Source organism: Centroberyx affinis, unplaced genomic scaffold, assembly GCF_046629955.1.
Source record: "Centroberyx affinis isolate AG114_WGS23_722 - 3 ecotype Tasmania unplaced genomic scaffold, CSIRO-AGI_Caff_v1 ptg000024l_1, whole genome shotgun sequence".
In the NCBI taxonomy this organism is placed as follows: Eukaryota; Metazoa; Chordata; class Actinopteri; order Beryciformes; family Berycidae; genus Centroberyx; species Centroberyx affinis.
Window position 1 is genome coordinate 417815 of NW_027278738.1, and position 18161 is coordinate 435975.

Sequence of the window (18161 nt, forward strand, 5' to 3'; positions counted from 1 at the left end):
CTCGTTGTGGGCGCGCTCCACAGATCCGTAAATCTCGAGATATTTGTGCATCAGCAGCAACCACATACCCGCTCCACCAGGAAAGATGGCGAGGATGATACGAGGAGCCACCTGGGCTTCAGGAAAGCTTGAGGTAAACCACACCGCCACCCTTTGGCACCAGAGAGACGAGGATTGATGAAACGCACCCCGTTACAGACGATTTTGACAGCCACGGATGTATGTGTGGGACGGCAGGTCCGTTAGTGTGAGACTAGCTACGGACCGAGAGGTCGAGAACCGCCAATTCCAGCTAGCTGTCAGCTAACACTGCTGGCTAGCTGGTTAGCTGGCTTGCTAGGCAGCCTGGTCCTGCAGTGCTGCCTCGCCAAGTTCAATGCTAAATTGACTAGCTTGCAAGGGCAGCAGTTTTACTTGTTCTGATATCCATCAAATAGATATTGCTCTAATGTCGACAAGGGATTGGTTACCTAAATCAAGCAGCTAGCTAGCTTGTATGCTGAGTTGCTGCACAAGTTAGCGTGTTAGCTAAACCCGTTTTAATATATGAGCTAGCAGTGCAAATGTATTCTAATGATTGATGCTCTGTTGCTTAGTTTGATGCTTGCCGGTGATGTGGCCAGCTTTTTATTTCCTTCTCTTTATGGTACATGTTTTCTTTCCCTAGGTGGTCGGTTGGCAGAGTCCATCCTCAAGGACAGGAAGCCTATGAGAAGAAGATTGATGCTTTTAATTTTCTGAGGCTTGCTCACCTCTTCTCTTGCCCTTGCCTCTCTGCATCCTCTCATCGTCTCTTTTTCTGCCATCTCATCCATTCTCTCATCTTATTCTCTCACTCCTATCCCTGTCGGGCTACCTTTTTATTTTTGTGTCCTGCATTTGATCAGATTCTAGCATCTGACTTGTCTCCTCCACAGGCCTCCAGGCCCTGTTAGGGACCAGGGGTGTGGATGCCCTTGGCTTAGTGGAGAGGATGCACAGCGGGGTGTGTGGGTGGTGATCATGAAGACCAAGGGGGAAGTAGGAGAGAGGATGCACCTGTATGACAAGAGACACTTGGGTAAAAATGAGTGAGAGAAATGTGAGGCTCTTTACAATGCCAGACAGTTGGTGTTGTGCAATAAGGTATTCAATTTAGACATGTAAGATATCTGTGACATGGACGCCAGAGAAGGGGGCTGTGGGATGAGGTAGTAGTTTGTATAGTTTTAGGATCACACCAGATCTGGGAGATAACTATACAGCCTACTGTCTTTCTCACGGCAACCAAACCAGCACCTACATTACCAAGACTACTGGCCCATCAACCACTTATGTTCAGTTGCTATGGCGACCAAAGTCTCTGTTGCCGATGGCGACCAACAGATCTCCAAAATCACATCAAGCGCTCTGCAATACCTTGCTATGTTAATGTGTTCCTGGCTGTTGACAAACTGGGCATTGCCTCCCAGGCTTGACACACAGTGCAGCGTCTGTGCATCGACACCTGTCAGAAGACAATACATGTTTCATTCATGATCTGACTGATGGTTTTGCATTCAGTGTTTACTTTAATTTAGGAGTGCTGGCCCCCCACAGGATGAAATTTTCAAACTACAAAAATGGAAAAATGTGCAAACACAATAATAGATTGGCGGGCGTTATTGCTTATTGCAACAGCTCAACTGTACATAGATCAAGATATGAATCCTACTATAAAATGAGGAAAACTGTCCGTCTGTCTGTCTGTCTGCATCCATTTTGCTCCTCGATGGGTTGGCCAATCAATCTGAAACTGCACATGGGCATTGAACATTGGCATAGGCAGGGACTGACGAAGCTGATTTTTCCATTTTCCCAAATTTACGCTGTTTATGCGCATTTTTGGCAAGTCTGCACAGAGTTGTGGCGTGCACATCCCCGGGTATGGACTAGTATCTAACTAAGAGCCAGACTGATCCTGGAATGGACCCTGTGGTCTGAGAAACAAAATTAGCCCTCCCACATCTATAAGACTAATACAGTAAACGCTGACATTGGTAACATGTTTTCCTTGATTTGCTTTGCTAAAACAAGCTCTATGTGCTGATGCAGATGTGTATGTGTTTGTGGCTGTGCTGTGGTGAGGTAGTAAGTTGTGTTGTTGTGGGGTGTGGGATATTGCAACCCCTATTCTGGAGATACAACGATACAACTTACTGCCTTCCACATTGTGGCAGTATGACGCTCTGTGTTCCTGCTTGAAGGTTGTGTACAAACATGTACATCCTTTCCCTGTCCTGTTGACAGCCCTTACTGTAGGTCTCAAGATTCTGCTGTACATGGTTAGATTTCCTAATAGAAAAAAAGTGTGTTTTGTGGGATTATGATATATGAAATGTATTTAAATGCTCTGGGATATTGATTGGTGACAGTCCTCATTATAAACCCTTTTCTTTTGCCATTTAGGATTCTAGAAAGATTACTGAGGATGAGATAATCAATAATTCATGCCATGCATATTAAGATAATAAAGGATATTTGTCTGTATCGTAAGTATTGTCTCTGTTTGCCTGGCCATTAATCATATTTGGACATTTTTCTGTGACAATTTAAGATGAAAAGAGAGTGTACCTAAAGCCTTGTTGGCTGGGAGTGTCTCGCATGTGAGGAATAAGTGTTGACATGCATCTCCTCTGCCTATCACAAGAAGTCCTGATTTTGATGTTTTGTGTTCAGCCCATCTAAAATGAAGAGTTCATGTCTTTAAGAACCTAATCTTAGGTTAGGTAAAAAGCATCTACAAAAGAGTATGATCTCTGACTGCTTCAATTCATTTTGACAGCCATGTCTTTTCTAAATTGTAGAATGCGGTTGTAGCAGGTTTTCAGGGCCCAAGGATCATGACACTCCACACTTAAATTACAATGTCAATTGACCCACAGCAGTGCTGTAGTCCTGCATAGTGTTGGTTTTAGTTTATCAAGGCCCACAATGCACTGTGGTCAAATGAAAGAGCCCCCTTGTATTCTCCTAAATTGTGAACATATAAAACTAGAAGGGCACTCGGAGAGCGCAGACCTCCGCCAAGGTTCGTGCTATTATTGCTTGTTCGTGAGTCGGATCCGGATCCGCTCCAAAACTTGATGGGTAGTTTTTCCGTAATCATGCTAATAGACAAACAATCAAACGGCACCGAAAACATAACCTCCTTGGCGGAGGTAATCAGTCAGAGCATCAGTGGCACAAGTCAGACAGACTCGGGATGCATCAAGTGGTCGCCTGAACTGACCTTCCTGAGCCAGACGGTTTCTGTGATTGGACAGCATCCCTCATGTTTATTCTGCATCTCAGCCAATGGCAGGGCGGGGCGTTCCCTAAAGCACTCGTCTATTGGTCGAATGAAAGCCAAGTAGGTGGGGCTTACGTGGTTTTCCGCGCTCGACCCGCATGACATGTGTGACCTGAGAGGCAGAAGAAGTAAGAGCTCTCACTCTGTCTCTATTTCTGGCACAGTAAACGTCATCGTGAAGCGCAGCATACCAGGGTCGCTCCACAGAATTTGAATGATCTGCTCTCAGTGATTTGGTGAAATTATATTAGGGAACAGTTGCATTGTTGGCGATATCTTCTGTTAACATTTTAACTTTAGGTGAACCATATTGCGCGTAAACTCTATTTTTAACATCCAGAGGTACAATTCACGTTTGTGCAATGTGTAATTTTGTGAGAGGAATACATTTGTTTATTACTACCTATTATTATGCTCATTCTATGTCTATTTTCATGCATGTAATTTCTTTGTTGTAAAGCACTTTGAGCTGCATTTCCTGTATGAAAGGTGCTATACAAATACAATTTATTATAATTATTATTACCTTTAGTAACGCTGTGATAACCCGGCTCTTGCGTGAGGCAAAATTGTGATAGTAGAGCGCATGCGTGAGGGTTAACGCCCACTCCTGCACCCCGGCACGTGGACCCAAACGGATGAGTGAATCTTCCTCTCAATATACGATCTTTGGTGTGACGCAAAGGCTGTCTGTCTGTCTGCGTGAACATGGCGAACATTCGGAGCGTCAAGGTGAGGAAAGAAAAAGAAAACATATACGCGCTCCAAATTGCATGACTTAAACTATTCAGTTTTGGGGGTTATGATGTACAAGAGTTTAAATAAACTTGTGTAGGTTTTGCCGCTACCGTTTTCCTAGCAGTGCCGTTCAGAAGTTTCATTGTGTAACGTTATCCATATGGGAAACCAATGAGTTGACACAGCGCCCTCAGTGTTAGCTAACCTGCCCTGTCTTTACATTGACATTGGAGCTTCATGTTTCTAACAGAGAGCTTGAAGACTACAGAGTTTGCATTCCTTAACGATGAGCCCATATCCAAATGTATTTTCACATAGCAATTTATGACCTGTTGTGGTTTAGTTACACACATTTAACTTACTAGGTGTTCAAAGTTTTGCCTATACATTCTCAATTAATCTGTTTTGATCTTCCTTTCACCCAGGTTTCTCAGTGACTCATGTTTTTCCTCTTCCATCTCTGTGTGGGTGTATGTGTGTGTGTGTGTGTGTGTGTATCGTTGGTCTATGCCTTTGTGAATGTGTGTTTCGTGTGTGCATGATGAGCAGGGTATGGTGGGCCTGGTGACGGGCGGTGCGTCTGGTTTGGGCCGGGGCCACAGTGGAGCGTCTGGTGCAGAATGGAGCGTCTGCTGTGATCCTTGACCTCCCCTCCTCTGATGGTCAAGCTCTGGCTACCAGCCTGGGAGACCGCTGTGCCTTCGCCCCCGCAGACGTGAGTCCACAAAACCTCTCCCGCCTTAGGGCTGCTATAAAAACAGAGTGTGAAAAGCCCATGCTGGCGCTTTCTCGTCTCTAAACACTCTTGGGTACGAATCCCCACTCCTGCCAAAAGTCTGCTGACCTTTCCACCCTGTGTGAAGAACAGTTATCATACATGTGGTTTCTCAGGTAGATGTGGGTTAGAGCTTCTGTCCAGATCGTAGTTTCAGAGTTTGTGGTTTTTTCAGTGCAGCCGCAGTGCGAATGTCATGGTGGAAGCTAACTTCTTGTAATTAAGTTCAAGTTCTCACTCTGCACACAAGTCATGCATGATGTAAATATAATTTTACTATATTTCTTTCTCACCCCCTTTCTAACAAAATGGCCACCTCTGCTGGCTGGTGACTTTTAAAGGAACAATTCACCCTCGGATACTCAGTTTGTGATGTTCAGTGAATTCCAGGAGTTATTTTGTGATTACTCGCCGTAATTTAAGTAATTTAAGTCATGATCAAGGCCGCCTTAATCAAGGATGAAAACATTACACGTTCTTGTTGGTGTCATTCTATTCTCCCCCTCATCTCCCAACACCTCAGATCAAGGCTGCAGCTGGAATTGGAGCTGCAATGTACTCTTAGCTCTGCAGATGGCGCTCACACATCACCCAACACTCAGTGAATTAGTCCTTTAGTCCATGCATGATGGAGGCATAAAGCATGGACTGTACATCATTTCTACCATAGACTTTGCTCCCGTTCCCCACTCGGGTTCAGAATGAACCATAAAGAAAGTGGAACCACACAAATGAAAATGAAAATGTAAGAGGAATGTAAACTTGCTAAAATCTAGATTCTTCGTCCCGTTGGTCCCTCTTTACACCTGGCATTAACGTGTGTCTAGCATCCAGATTGTATGTAGATGTGAATTATCTAGATACTACCTTTACCCTTATAAAATCAGATTTCTCTTTCCCATGCCATAACCCAGATTGCACTTTCTTGTATAATATTCACATACTTCCACCACCAATCCATTTTTCACAAGCATTTTACTATCCAAGCTACCTGCTGATTTGTGTGCAGTTTCCGGTTAGCAGTTGGTTTGGCTAATCAGATCTTCAGTGGATCTTGGGTGCATTTACTCCTGGATTTTATGCGGTTTTGCCCTAGCCGATATACAGTCTGATCACCCAGGATGCATGTTAATGCCAGGTGTAAAGGGTTCCTTGTTGTACAATTACAATTTACAATTACAATTTCACATTTGGCAGACACTTTTATCCAAAGCGACTTACAGATGAGATTTTTCATACAACACAAGCAAGGTTCTAGTTAGGAGAGAACAACGAGAGTAAGTGAGAACAACGAGAGTAAGTGAGAACAACGAGAGTCAGTGAGAACAACAAGAGTAAGTGGGCTTGTCGTTGCCTAGGTGACGTCAGAGGCGGACGTGCGGTCAGCGGTTTCTCTGGCCAGAGAGAAGTTTGGGAAGCTGGACCTGGCAGTGAACTGTGCCGGCATCGCTGTGGCCGTCAAGACCTACAACTTTAAGAAGGACCTCCCTCACAGCCTGGAGGACTTCCAGCGCGTTATCACTGTAAGACAGATGGATACACACACACACACACACACACACACACATATTGGAAAGCCAAACATGTTTGTCATGCATCAGCTCATGTATGTGCACCTTGTCCAGAGGATCATGTGGAAATTGTGTTTTTCTTGTGTTTTCTGCAGGTGAACATCGCAGGAACCTTTAATGTGATTCGCCTCGCTGTGGGTGAGATGGGGAAGAACGAGGCTGATGCAGACGGACACAGAGGCTGCATCATCAACACTGCTAGCGTGGCAGCTTTCGATGGACAGGTACACTTGAACACACACACACACACACACACACACACACTTGATTTAATTATCGTTTTGACATTGGTTCAGCTGGCTGGATTATATTTGCACACTTCATTGCACCATATTTTATGTAGTGGTAGTTAACATAAAGAAATTGGGGCGCCCCGGTTGCTCACCGAGTAGAGCCCGCACCATAAGGCTCAGTCCTTCCCACAGCGACCTGGGTTCGAGTCCGGCCTGTGGTCATTTGCTGCATGTCCTCCCCTCTCTCCCATACCTGTCTCTCTCTCACACTGTCACTATCAATAAAGCATAAAAATGGCTAAAATAAATGTAAAAAAAAAAAAAAAAAAGCATAAAGCAAAGATTCAACACAGTGAATTTTCCCTACATGTGGGTTGGAGAGAAAGTCACACAGAGCATGGATGAGGGGATGAGAAGACAGGCAAAGTCAGAAATAAAGTTATTTGAGAGCTGGTAGACTGTTTAGCTGTGTCCCTTATGCAAGCAGGTAAGCTGTTTGTCTTAAGCTGCATGCTACCTGTGCTTCACAAAACTACTCCAAATACTGGAGCAAGTTAATGTTTGCATCAGTAGCTAATGACACACAGAGGCTGCAGACTGATTGAAGAGATAAATGAAATAAAATTGTCCAAATTGTAACTGCCAACAATATTATTGATGCTTCCATTAATCGGTCTGTTTTTTTTTTTCAAAACCAAACCTGAAAACACCTTGATTTTCCAAAACCAAACTTAAAAAGAATCAATTGCTTGCTGTCTCTCAGTTTTTTCCCTCCATCTTTGCTCTAGGTGGGCCAAGCTGCGTATTCCGCCTCCAAGGGTGGTATTGTTGGAATGACCCTCCCCATCGCCAGAGATCTGGCACCCATGGGCATCAGAGTCGTCACCATAGCACCCGGTTGGTGTACATTACTTTCACACTGTAAACATGAACCAGGGCAGGCTGGTCCACAGACAATAGAGAGGATGATCCTCCACAATTATTTTAATGTTTTCCTTAAAAGCAGGTTGTTGAGTCTTGAATACACTAGACATGAAGGCCATAGACCACTTTTACCCTGCAGTTTACCAACGCCAACTGTTTTGAATCTTCAGCCTCTATGAACCTGTTACTTCATATTTTTATTGTTGATGAGTGTTAATGTGTTAGTGTCTTTTAAAATGTTGATTTGAGTGGAGAGGCTGAAGTGAATGGAAAGTTTATGTTCTTCCCTGTCCAGGTCTGTTCTCCACTCCTCTCCTGGCTGGTCTTCCAGAGAAGGTGCGCTCCTTCCTCGCCCGCCAGGTGCCCTTCCCCTCGCGCCTGGGAGACCCCGCCGAATTCGCCCACCTGGTGACATCACTGGCCGAGAACCCCATGATCAACGGAGAGGTCATCAGACTGGACGGAGCCATCCGCATGCAGCCCTGAGACAGATAACGTGTGTGTGTGTGTGTGTGTGGTCTCATGAGAAATTGGGTTGATGCAGACCACAGGTGATTATCATTTACTGCCTCTAATTAAGAGAAAATGGTGAAAACTGTGTCTGTGTGTGACTGCCCATGTATTTATAGTATTGAAAGCTGCGTACAGTAAATATAAATTGTTATGGATCATGAACACCACTATGACAGCTGTGTGTGTGTGTGTGTGTGTGTGTGTGTGTGTGTGTGTGTGAGAGAGACTAGAACGTGCGTTACTCAAAGGATTGCAGTACTTTATGCACTCCAAGTTGGTTGTTTTGTAAACTAATCCAGATGATAATAAACCTCAGATGAGTTTGATTATCTGCTCAACTGTTATTTCTTCATGCCAAGAGTTTTTTTTGGAGCTCAAGGATCAAAATGGTGTTGTGTGGTGATGTCAGTAAAACACAGAAAAATCATTGTTAATCACTGCCAAAATTTATTGTCCAGTGTAGACATACAAATACTGCACAACATTGGAAAATTGGAACCAAAGTTTTATGGTTGAAATAGAAAGACAGTGCAAAGCGCAGACAAAATAAGGGAATGTATTTGACACAAAACCAGTCTACCACAAATTGAAGTTAATCTCATTGCCGAGCAAAGCGACGCCCATTTTCCGACCAATGGAGAAGCCTGTGCCCAGTACCTTTGCCTCTACACCTGCCACACCAACACCGACGCCTGTGTCCACTGCCAGACCCACTTTAGCCTTCAGCAGACCAACGCTGGCTGAAGCACTGGCTATCTCTCCTTTGGCAAACGCACTGACAGACCCAGGAGAGGCTTCAATTCCTGCACTTGCGTTGGGCCCTATGACCTCAGCTTCAAAAACAAGAATGCAAAAACAAGAATCAGTACCAGTTTATTATGGATTCAACAATGAACATTATTTAAATGACAAAACAATTATACCACAAAGCACAGGAAAACATTAAGTAGCCTGTCAGGTGCTTTCTGAACGTGTGTTTTTGATCCTCAATGTGTTTTTTGTTTATTGTGCCTAGAGGTAATAAATGCTTGTGTTGACAAGTATTTTGCCCCAACAGCCTTCCATATAAGGCAAGGGATCAACACAAGTCAGACCTGAACAGCCCTTGCAACTTTATACAGTAAGAAAGTCCAATACATTCATATGGAAGCCCATTGAGGACGTCTTTATACACTATTCACGGCATATTCCTGTGATGACAAGTACATTGAGTACACTCAAGATATTGAGTTATTTACATCATAATCTCCATTTTACTGGTGACTGCGGTGCCTCATTTATTCAGTGAACCCAATGGGTGATTATCCATGAACTGTGAATGCACAGGTTTGAGTCTGCTTGACACTACATTGTCACTTACTTTGTATCCTGTCCATCACTGTGCTTTCTTAAGAGATCAAGGTTGAAAAAGGTTGCCTTTTGTTTAAAAAATATTTACTCAATTACAACTGTATGCCTCAAGCATCTCAACAACTGTTCCCTCCTCTCCATCATGTGTCATCACACTTGTTTCTGTCTTTGAGTGAGACTTTAATATTTGCACAAATGTAGGTTCAACTTGGAGGAACAAAGAAACAGCCATTTTCTGACCAATAGAGAAGCCTGTGCCCAGAACCTTTGCCTCTACACCTGTCGCATTAACACCAACCCCTGTGTCCGCTGACAGACCCACCTTACCTGACACTGGACCAGCACTGGCTGAAGCACTGCCCATCTCTGCTTTGGCAGACACACGGAGAGACCCATGAGAGACTTCAATTCCTGCGCTTGCCTTGGGCCCTTTGGCCTCAGCATCAAAAACGCTCCATTCAGCTTGAACGTCGCCCACTCCTGCAGAAACAGACAGTCCTGCAAAGCGCTTCCCAGGTTTATTCTCATATGAGTCGATCTCCACGTAGGGTCTTTTATAACAAGCCTTAGCGGGCCGGTCAAAGGTGTTAATCATCTCCGGTGTTTCAAAAGACACCTCTGCAACTGCTTGTACAACTGCATGGGCTGCAAAGAGAAAGACATTATATTTCAGCTCAAAGATGACAAGAGAAGGAAGTATCCATGTTGTCTCTCTTCTCATTGTTTTAATTGTCTCATTTCAACCAAACAGCCTGTAGTTCAGTAGAAATTCTACTTGAATGACAAAAACATCTTTCAGGGTTAAAGAAATGTATGATATTCTGATAAACTCAGTGTTTACAGTAAGTCAGGTGACAGCTTGCTATCAATCAAGGCTTTCAAATGCCATTTTTCCTTTGTCCCTGTCCCACTGGAACCCATGTGAAGGAGAAGCAGTGCTATACAGTAACTGCAGGCCAGGTCAAAGGGCAAAGACTCCTGTCTTGTTTTTTTTGTTTTTTTTAATTTTGTTTATTTTGTTTTTTGGGATTCCTAAAACCCATCGTCTATGAAATGTTTATACAGTGAGCTTAGGAAAGCACTACTGTGTTTCACTAAATCACCACTTTTCCAGCTTTTCCTTTTTTTCCTGACATTCTCCACCCTTATTTGTCATAGGCTACCCCAAACAGCAGGATGCAAGGTAGCACCCAAACCAAGGGCAGTTCCAATCAGATTTACTGAGGGAAGAAAGAGCATGAGCTAAAAACCTAAACCATAGCTTTCTTGGACCATGTTAAATGTACAACTGTCAGAAATGCCTCAGAAATTCCCTAAGGAAAAACGTCCTGTTATAGAAAATAGATAAACCCCTTGTTGCATTTGTAATGTAATAGACCAAGCATCTCCACTCCATTATGTATCGTCACACTTGTTTCTGTCTTTGAGTGAGACTTTAACATTTGCACAAATGTAGGTTCAACTGGGGGAACAAAGAAACAGACATTTTCCGACCAATACAGAAGCCTGTGCCCAGAACCTTTGCCTCTACACCTGTCGCATTAACACCAACCCCTGTGTCCGCTGACAGACCCACCGTTTCCTTTCACTGGACCAGCACTGAATGAAACACTGCCCAGATCTGCTTTGCCAGATGCTCGGAGAGTCGAGGGGGAGGCTTCAATTTCTGCGCTTACGTTGGCCCCTTTGGTCTCAGCGTCAAAAATGCTGCATTCAGCTCGAGCGTGGCCCACTCCTGCAGAACCGGACCACCGTGCCTTGGGAAGGCGCTTCCCAGGTTTATTCTTAAGTCCATGGGCATATGATTTTGTCCTCGCGTAGGGTCTTTTGCAAAAAGCCCTAGGGGGCCGGTCAAAGTTGTTACTCATCTCCAGTGCACCAGGTAAACGAGATCGTCTGCACCTGCTTGTGCAACTGCCTTGTCTGCAAAGAGAAAGACATTATATTTCAGCTCAAAGATAACTAGAGAAGGAAGTATCCATGTTGTCTCTCTTCTTGTTGTTTTAACTGTCTCATTTCAACCAAACAGCCTGTAGTTCAGTAGAAATTCTACTTGAATGACACTCTGTCTGATTGGTTGACAGTATGCATAGTTAATCGGGTGTCCCATAGACTGTCAGACAATAGCCAGCAAGCTACTTGCCAAATTAGCCAAAATCTCTGTGCTTCCATTGTTGCGGAGTTCCAACACTGATATTTGTTCCCCAAAGATAGAAATATTGTCTGCAGTGGAAGGTTCAGCTCTCACTCAGTCCTACAAGCTTTGTACCATCTAACCACCAAAAACTGAAAAAAATGATGCTCATTGTGTTGGAAATCAACATCAAACTCAAACACAACTCATGACTGAGTTGAAATCATTGTACTGGATTTGTAAACTATCTGGATGTAATGTACATGACAGTTTCTGGTTACTTCTAAATGTTGTGTTCACAGTCACTTAACCTCTAGCTGTGTTTTATTTACTTACCTTCAGCTTCAGTAGCTTGTCTATCTGAAAAGAAAAGGAACAAATTATACACCAAACCTTTTTTATTCTGCTTGGTAGTCAAGTTGATTCTTTTTTTTCACATTTCATAGTAATTTACATAAATAATGTAAGATCCACAATTAAAATCCAGTGTCAAATGATGTTCAGATTTTTTTTACATGTTGGGAAAGTACTAGTTATAGAAGTCAGCAGTTTGTTAAAGTTCAGGGAATAGTCTCTCTCTTATGTGCTCTTTCTCGGAAGTCAATAACACACTAAATATAATATTTCTTTGAGGAAAGTATGCACTGCTGTACACAGGATGTTCATAATGCTTCTACATCTTTTTGCCAAGCATCTATACAAATGTTCCCTCCTCTCAATTATGTATTTTTTTTTTGTCTTTAAGTGAGATTTCACAACAGCTGAACATTACAGTTTTTTTCAATTGCTAACAAGCATCGGTCAATACTGAAGCCACTTTTTCAAAACTCTTCATACAGTCTGCATTACCAACATGCATCTTGGCCTAACAGTTAATCTCAACTCCAAAACTCACTCAAACCACCAAAACACTTCATACATGTCTCAAAATAAGCTCGTTCCACCATAACGCTGGCAACAATTCTCACTCAGAAAGCAGACACTGTCACTCATAACACACTGACCTAAAAAACACTAACAACAGGGAGTAAAATTATGAACTTTTATCTTTGAAGTTTGAATGCTTTTTCACATACATCAGTATTTCATTATAGAATAAGAATAACACCTTTTCACTTTATTACAGTTTTTCTCAATTGCTAAAACACTAAACCCTATTGTCTGAACCAAATCCTCAGTGCCCTAAACCCATTTATTTAATTGGTCACCCTTTTGGCAAAACCATAAGCACTTTTCACCTGGTTAGACACAACTTGCAAACATATTCTCACCCACTAAAACACATTTTGCACTGTGATGCACTTGTGTTGCAAAATGGTAAGCACAGGTAGCAAAATTAAAACTCAATTAAAGCACAGGTGTCTCAACTTAAACACATCAACTCAAAATTGATCACACTTGTGTCTAATGATGTGAAAACCAATATAAGCCAGTTCAGGGAGCCCTGGTTGTTGAAGTTTCACTATGGACAACAATCTGAGAGACAGAGGCAGAGGCAGAGGCAGAGTAAGAGGTGGTCGGGGAGGACGAGGAGGGGTAAGACAAAGAACAGTAATTTCTGATGAAATACGGGCTACTGTGATAGACCATGTTCTTGTCCATGGTATGACAATGAGGGAAGCAGGACTACGAGTGCAACCCAACCTCAGCAGATTCACTGTGTCCACCATAATCCGGACATTCAGAGAGGAGAACAGGTAATTGCTTTTTTTCATTACGTAAATGTTTACAGTATAACTCTATACAGTGCTGTAAAAAGGTGTTTCAGTACATCAATTTGCCAATATACTTGTAGGCCTAGTACTGCATGTATACAGTATTTTTGTAGTACTGCATGTATATTTTTGTAACTGCATGTTCTCTTTTTGTAGAATTGCAAGACTGCCACATCAGGGTGGGAGGACATCTATGTTCTCCCCACACCAAGAGACCCTCATTGTCGACATGGTCCGTCAGAACAATGCAATCAAACTGCGTGATATACAGCAGAAAATCATCGTGGCCTGTAATGACATAGGTGTGGAGGCATGCCAAGCGTGGATCCGGCACACCAGAAGTTATTTCCCACGTTGCCTGGCCAGGGAGAATGTGGCCTGTGATGTAGATGAAGTCCTGTGGCCTGACCCAGCATGTCGACATGATGCCGTGGATGGATGATTGTACAAATACTGTATGCACTGGTATTTGTGATTCTTGTTTATATATTTAGTTTTTACCGTTTACAAGTGCTAAACAGGATTTTTGCAAAAGTTTTGCAAAATGCATTTCTTTCATTTGACAATAAAGATTATTTCTACAGCTTTATGTTCTGATCATTGTGTTTACCTTTGTTCTATGTTGTGTTTAATGACTGTTCAGTGGTGTTTTTCATTTTGATTGACCTGGGGTCTGATCTGACAACATTGTTTGGTTTTGAGCACAGTTTGAACTGTTTTAAGGCAAAAGTTTGGTTTTGCAGGAAGAGTCAGAGGTTTTGTGAATGTAGTTTGAAAACTGGGTGTTGTGTTTACAGTTTAGAGAAAAGAGTGGAAGGTTTCAAGAAATGTGTCTTAGCAATTGAGAAAAACTGTAACTGTACTAAAGTATATGTAACAAGAATGAATCAGAAATGCAGCAATTTACTTCAATATCCTTTATATATTATATTTTCTATATATTTGCATATAGTAATTTACTTGTGAAAAATAAAAAGTTGAAACAAAAAAAAAACAATTTCCTGAAATTCCAGGGCTGCAATAATACAGTAATTACAAAGAAAAAAAACCCCATCAACAACATGTATAGTTTTGTCTGTTTGGTAACAGACTAAAACCTTTCAGCTGTGTTTGGAATGTTTATTATTTAATTTTATTGTAAATATTCTGCTAAGATTTTCTATATATGCTAAGATATTTCTATATATACATATATCTATATATATATACCATATTGAAATATGGTTACTACAGAAATGCATGAAATTTGCCATCATTCTGTTTTGAATGTGTTTTTATCAGTTTTGAAAACAGTGTGTTAGCATTTGAAAAATGTGCTGCAGATATATAGTGTTTTGCAGGTGGTGGAGTATGAATGAGAAGAGAGTTCATGGATTTTGGAAAATGTGGTCATTGAATTCATTTCGTGTGAAAGCAATGAAAAATGATTCAGTTTGGTCCACATAGACTTCTGTTTCGCTGACTGTGTGAAGAGTTTTGACAATGTGACTTCAGTTTTGACCAATGCATGTTAGCAATCGAAAAAAAACTAAACTATCTGGATGTAATGTACTACATCAGTGATTCTCAACCTTTCTCATATCAAGGACCCCTAATTTAGTCCACATTAGAGCCACGGCCCCCCATTTGATGAGATTTTGTCTCTTGGACCCAAATCTGAGAATATTTTCATTGTTAAATATGATTTTGTCCAGAATTCCATGACTATCTGTATTGTAGGTAGAGAGATAACAGTGAAACTATGATCAAAACAGTCATTCTTCTACATTCTCTAATTGTGTTAACTTCTTGTAAGGGAAATAATGGTGAAGTTTAACAATTCATCACTTTGCTTGGGACCCCCTGAAACCCCCTCAGGGACCACTGGTGGTCCCCGGACCCCACGTTGAGAACCACTGTACTACATGACAGTTTCTGGTCTATTTCTAAATGTTGTGTTCATGGTCGCTTAACCTAATTTTTTTTATTTCATTGGTATTCATTTGATTTATTTTTTTTCAAAATGCATACTGTAAATAATAAATTCATGCCGTGTCCTGGATTGAACTGTTCAAGAAGTAATGTTTCCACTTTGTAAATAAATATAATACAGTAAGTGGGGAAAACAGTAGTGACAGCAGATCCCCAGCACAGCTAATGTTAAAGGCCGACTGTTCCTGAACCTCTATGGAGGTTTGCATCCTCAAAAGCCAAAGTGAGATATCACTTTAATCAAAAACCCATTGTAGATACATACTGTGTAGGAACTACCATCCACATGGAACCCTTACAATACCTTAGCAATTACAATGTATACCATATAGCATTATTGTACCATATATGTGTATAAACACACATGGTCACTTACCTCGGGCGTTGAGTGATGTTGCTTGGTTTATAGGAGGTGCGTTATGCAGGGTGCACTCAGCTCACTCTGAAACTGAAATGACTGCCCGCCCAGGATGTGTGTGTGTGTGTGTGTGTGTGTGTGTGTGTGTGTGTGTGTGTGTGTGTGTGTCTGTGTGTCTGTGTGAGAAAAAGAACAATTTACAAGAAACAGGAAGTATGACACTAGCTGCAGCACAACAACCAAAGTTCATGGCCTCATATTTTCTCATTGGCCTCATTGTTTCATTTCAACAGGCAGCCTATTGACATAGAGGGTGGACAAAATAATGGAAACAAACACCACATGAAAAGGACTTCAAATTTGATGCAATTAAATCACAATTACAAAGGCAGCTACACAGGCAAGTCACATACAGTAAAGCACACTGGAGTACATTCTATCAAGAGGTGCCATTCTATTTTGTAATGGAAATACTTAAGCTAATTAAAATAACAAAAGAAAAAATATACAAAAGAAAAACTAGAGAGCACAAAATCATTTACTACTTCAAGATTGGCATAAAATGGTGCATCTACTGTAATGCCACCCTGTCCTTAGTGCTCCTTAGGTCATTGTGTTATGACTGGTGCATAGATACATAGATACTGTAAATAGGTACATACAGTTTTGCTGGTGGTTGAGTTTGAGTGAGAAATTAATTCAAACATTTTGAAAATTGGGGTCATTGAATGCAAAGCAATGAAAAATCATTTACAATTTGGTCCACACTAGTGCTGTTGCAGTGTGTGAAGAGTTTTGAAAAAGTGAACTCAGTACTGAGAAATGATTGTAACCAACTGTGAAAAAAAAAAACTGTAAAAGAGATAATCACTAGTTTTATATGTGAGTTTCCATAGCAACATGAAACAACTAACAGAGATCCATTGAATGAGTCGAATAGTCAAATTACTGAGAAACAAAGAGTTTAAATCAAAATGATCTGAATTCATCCACACTATTTCACAGAAGAGGACCAGTGCTGTAATAAACACCACAAGGCAAAGAGTAAAGACCTGCGCAGGGCTGCGCTGTACAGGCTTTTCCTGTGTTATTGGATTTTACCATAAAATATTGTCGAAAGTAAAAGCTTTCAAATGTTTTACATCTGGTACGCTCTACTTTGTGGTTTGCTTGCCAACGTTCACCTGTGATTCTCTGAAAAACTTCTGTTACAAAAAAGCTAAACAGAGGAGAGAAGTGAGCAAATGTGAAAGTGAAGAGAAAAAAGTGAAAGTAGGTTTGACCATGTTTTGTACAGAGATGTTTTATCCAAGGTAGTTTCCACTGGACTACACCTGTTTTGTTCTGACCTCCTGACCTCCCCTCCTTTAAACAAAAAGCAAAAGTAAACACTTTGGATACGTTTTAGGCCTTACAGTCTTTTACTTAGATGAAGAAAATGAATTCCTGGCTTCATACAGACCAGCTGAAAGTGAAAAACCTTTTGATTCAACTGAATGTGTCCTCATGTCTGAAGTGTTACTGTATGTTTTTTGTATTATTTAGATTCAGCTGTGTGAATCTTGTTTCGTAGAGATAAAACAAGACAAAGGGGATGATAAGACAAACTGCCTGTGTTAAAAATGAATACACACACACATACACATATAATGTCTGTTACCTCTGGGACATCCCATTAAGAGAAGAAAGCAAAAGTATTTAGGGCCACCTGTTGCCCCTTTTCTTATAAAGATAAAATATTCTGATACTGTGGAATTTATCAAGACTAAGAGCACTCATCTAACACCGGTTTTGCTGTTCATTCATAATAAAGTTTATATGGATATCTTTATATGTATATCACTTTTCTTAGCAATGTTACAAAGATGAAATGAAACAAAGAGTTCAGATGAAACTAGGAGTCAAATGGAAACCTGAACACTCGGCTTATGCTCTGAATTCATCCACACTATTTCACAAAACAGGACCAGTGCAATACAGTGTGCAGGGATACAGAATGAACACATTAGGCACATACTTAAATTGAAAAAAATAATCACAATAGGCCAATCGTGCCTTGTGTTTGGGTTGGTGCTGTTGAATCACACAATACAGATCTTGATGTTACGTTGTCTGCAGGTAGTTTAATGAAGTACTGAGCAGATATTTGTGTTGTAATTGTTTTCCAACAGCTTTAACAGCATGCAGAGTGAAGTGCTGTTCAGAGAGGATCCTTTAGAGGGCGACATCAGCACACAGAGACATTGAGGCCTATGACATGACTGGTGTGTGTGTGTGTGTGTGTGTGTGTGTGTGTGTGTGTGTGTGTGTGTGTGTGTGTGTGTGTGTGTGTGCTTGTACTTCCATCCTTGTGAGAAACAGTTTGAGGTTTAGACCTTTGGAATGAGGACATGTTTGTGTAGTGATGTCAATTTGTCCGATCCTCACTTCTTCAAGGGTTTAGTTTAGGGTCTGGTCTTGGGTTTAGGGTTACAATTAGGATTAGGGTTCTGTCTCATGAAGTCAGATTAGTGGGTTAGCGAGCTAACTTTGGGCTTAACCCTGGTTTGTCGGTCTCACAAAGCCTCAG

The 18161-nt window shown here is 41.5% G+C and overlaps 2 protein-coding genes across 2 annotated transcripts; one reads left to right on the forward strand and one right to left on the reverse strand.

Annotated features, from left to right (window-relative positions):
- Positions 1-4018: 4018 nt before the first annotated feature.
- Positions 4019-8379, forward strand: hsd17b10 (hydroxysteroid (17-beta) dehydrogenase 10). Its single transcript, XM_071513239.1, is given in 7 exon segments — positions 4019-4042; positions 4598-4642; positions 4644-4763; positions 6182-6346; positions 6490-6618; positions 7416-7524; positions 7847-8379. Coding segments are annotated over 7 exon segments (783 nt in total). The 3' UTR covers positions 8038-8379.
- Positions 8380-8507: 128 nt separating this feature from the next.
- LOC139640542 (uncharacterized) lies at positions 8508-15662 on the reverse strand. The gene is made up of 5 exons (XM_071514751.1): positions 15611-15662; positions 11885-11908; positions 10991-11337; positions 9742-10059; positions 8508-8897 (listed from the first exon to the last, which is right to left on the reverse strand). The coding sequence occupies exons 3-5, from the start codon at positions 11280-11282 to the stop codon at positions 8641-8643; spliced, it is 867 nt and encodes a 288-aa protein (XP_071370852.1). The 5' UTR covers positions 11283-11337; positions 11885-11908; positions 15611-15662; the 3' UTR covers positions 8508-8640.
- Between the last annotated feature and the right edge of the window lie 2499 nt (positions 15663-18161).